General features: G+C 38.3%; 1 protein-coding gene across 1 annotated transcript; it reads left to right on the forward strand.

Moving 5' to 3' along the window:
• Positions 1 to 32: 32 nt before the first annotated feature.
• On the forward strand, positions 33 to 674 carry Tsp_14985 (conserved hypothetical protein; the record flags this gene model as incomplete). The annotated part of the gene is made up of 3 exons (XM_003367660.1): positions 33 to 123; positions 366 to 404; positions 459 to 674. Coding segments are annotated over 3 exons (346 nt in total), but the record flags the coding sequence as incomplete, so codon positions are not given.
• Between the last annotated feature and the right edge of the window lie 198 nt (positions 675 to 872).

Below are 872 nucleotides of genomic sequence, written 5' to 3' on the forward strand. Positions count from 1 at the left end.
AATTAATTGGGCTGCATCGCGATCAATTACAGGCCAGCCAGAAGAGAAAAGAGGGAAACGGGAGAAATTTATGCAATTGAAGAAGAAGTGAGAAAAGCCAAATATAGAGAAATAGTAAAACAGGTCAGTTGAAGCCGGCTTTGCCAATGTTTCAACGTAGGTTAATGACGAAAACAAGCTTGAAAAATTTTCGCAAAAAGATTTTTTGTATCTTTCGCTTTATGATTTATTAATATTTTTTATTTTTTTTTAAATATTAAAACTAGATGGATTGAATTTGAAATAAAAGGAAAAAAACCAAAATTAAGAAGATGTAATAATTTTTTTGTCCAAAAAAAGAGAATATAATCAGAAAATATTTGCAGAAGAAATTAACGTTAGTGGTAGTAGTTAGTAGTGGTGGAGTTAGTTGTGTTGGGAAAAATCAATAAGAGCTTTAAAATTTTATCGGCTGCCAGTTGAATCAACAAGTTACGCAGGAAAACGCTGGTGAAACACGTCGAAGCAGTCGACGATGTCGATTCACCATTGCCAGCCGGCCGACCAGCCTACACACACACACACACCAACTGCAATTGCAGCAGCAGCAGCAGCAGCAGCCAGCCAGCCAGCTTTTGGTTGATTCATGCAATTCGTTTTGTTCATTCATAAAACGACCAAGCAGCAGCACGTGAGTAATAGAATAATTGTTGCGTAGTGATCTGGGGCTGCGTTGGCGTTTTACAATTTTTATTCTACTTGACGCGGAAAAAAGAACAGATACAGACACCCAAACAGATACAGACAAACAGACAGACATCCAGACAGACGAACGGAAAAAAGCTTTTATTCGTCGTCATTTTTCCACAGCAACGGCGGAAGTGATGCGGTCG

This window comes from Trichinella spiralis, assembly GCF_000181795.1.
Source record: "Trichinella spiralis strain ISS 195 chromosome Unknown Scfld3903, whole genome shotgun sequence".
NCBI classification, from domain to species: Eukaryota; Metazoa; Nematoda; class Enoplea; order Trichinellida; family Trichinellidae; genus Trichinella; species Trichinella spiralis.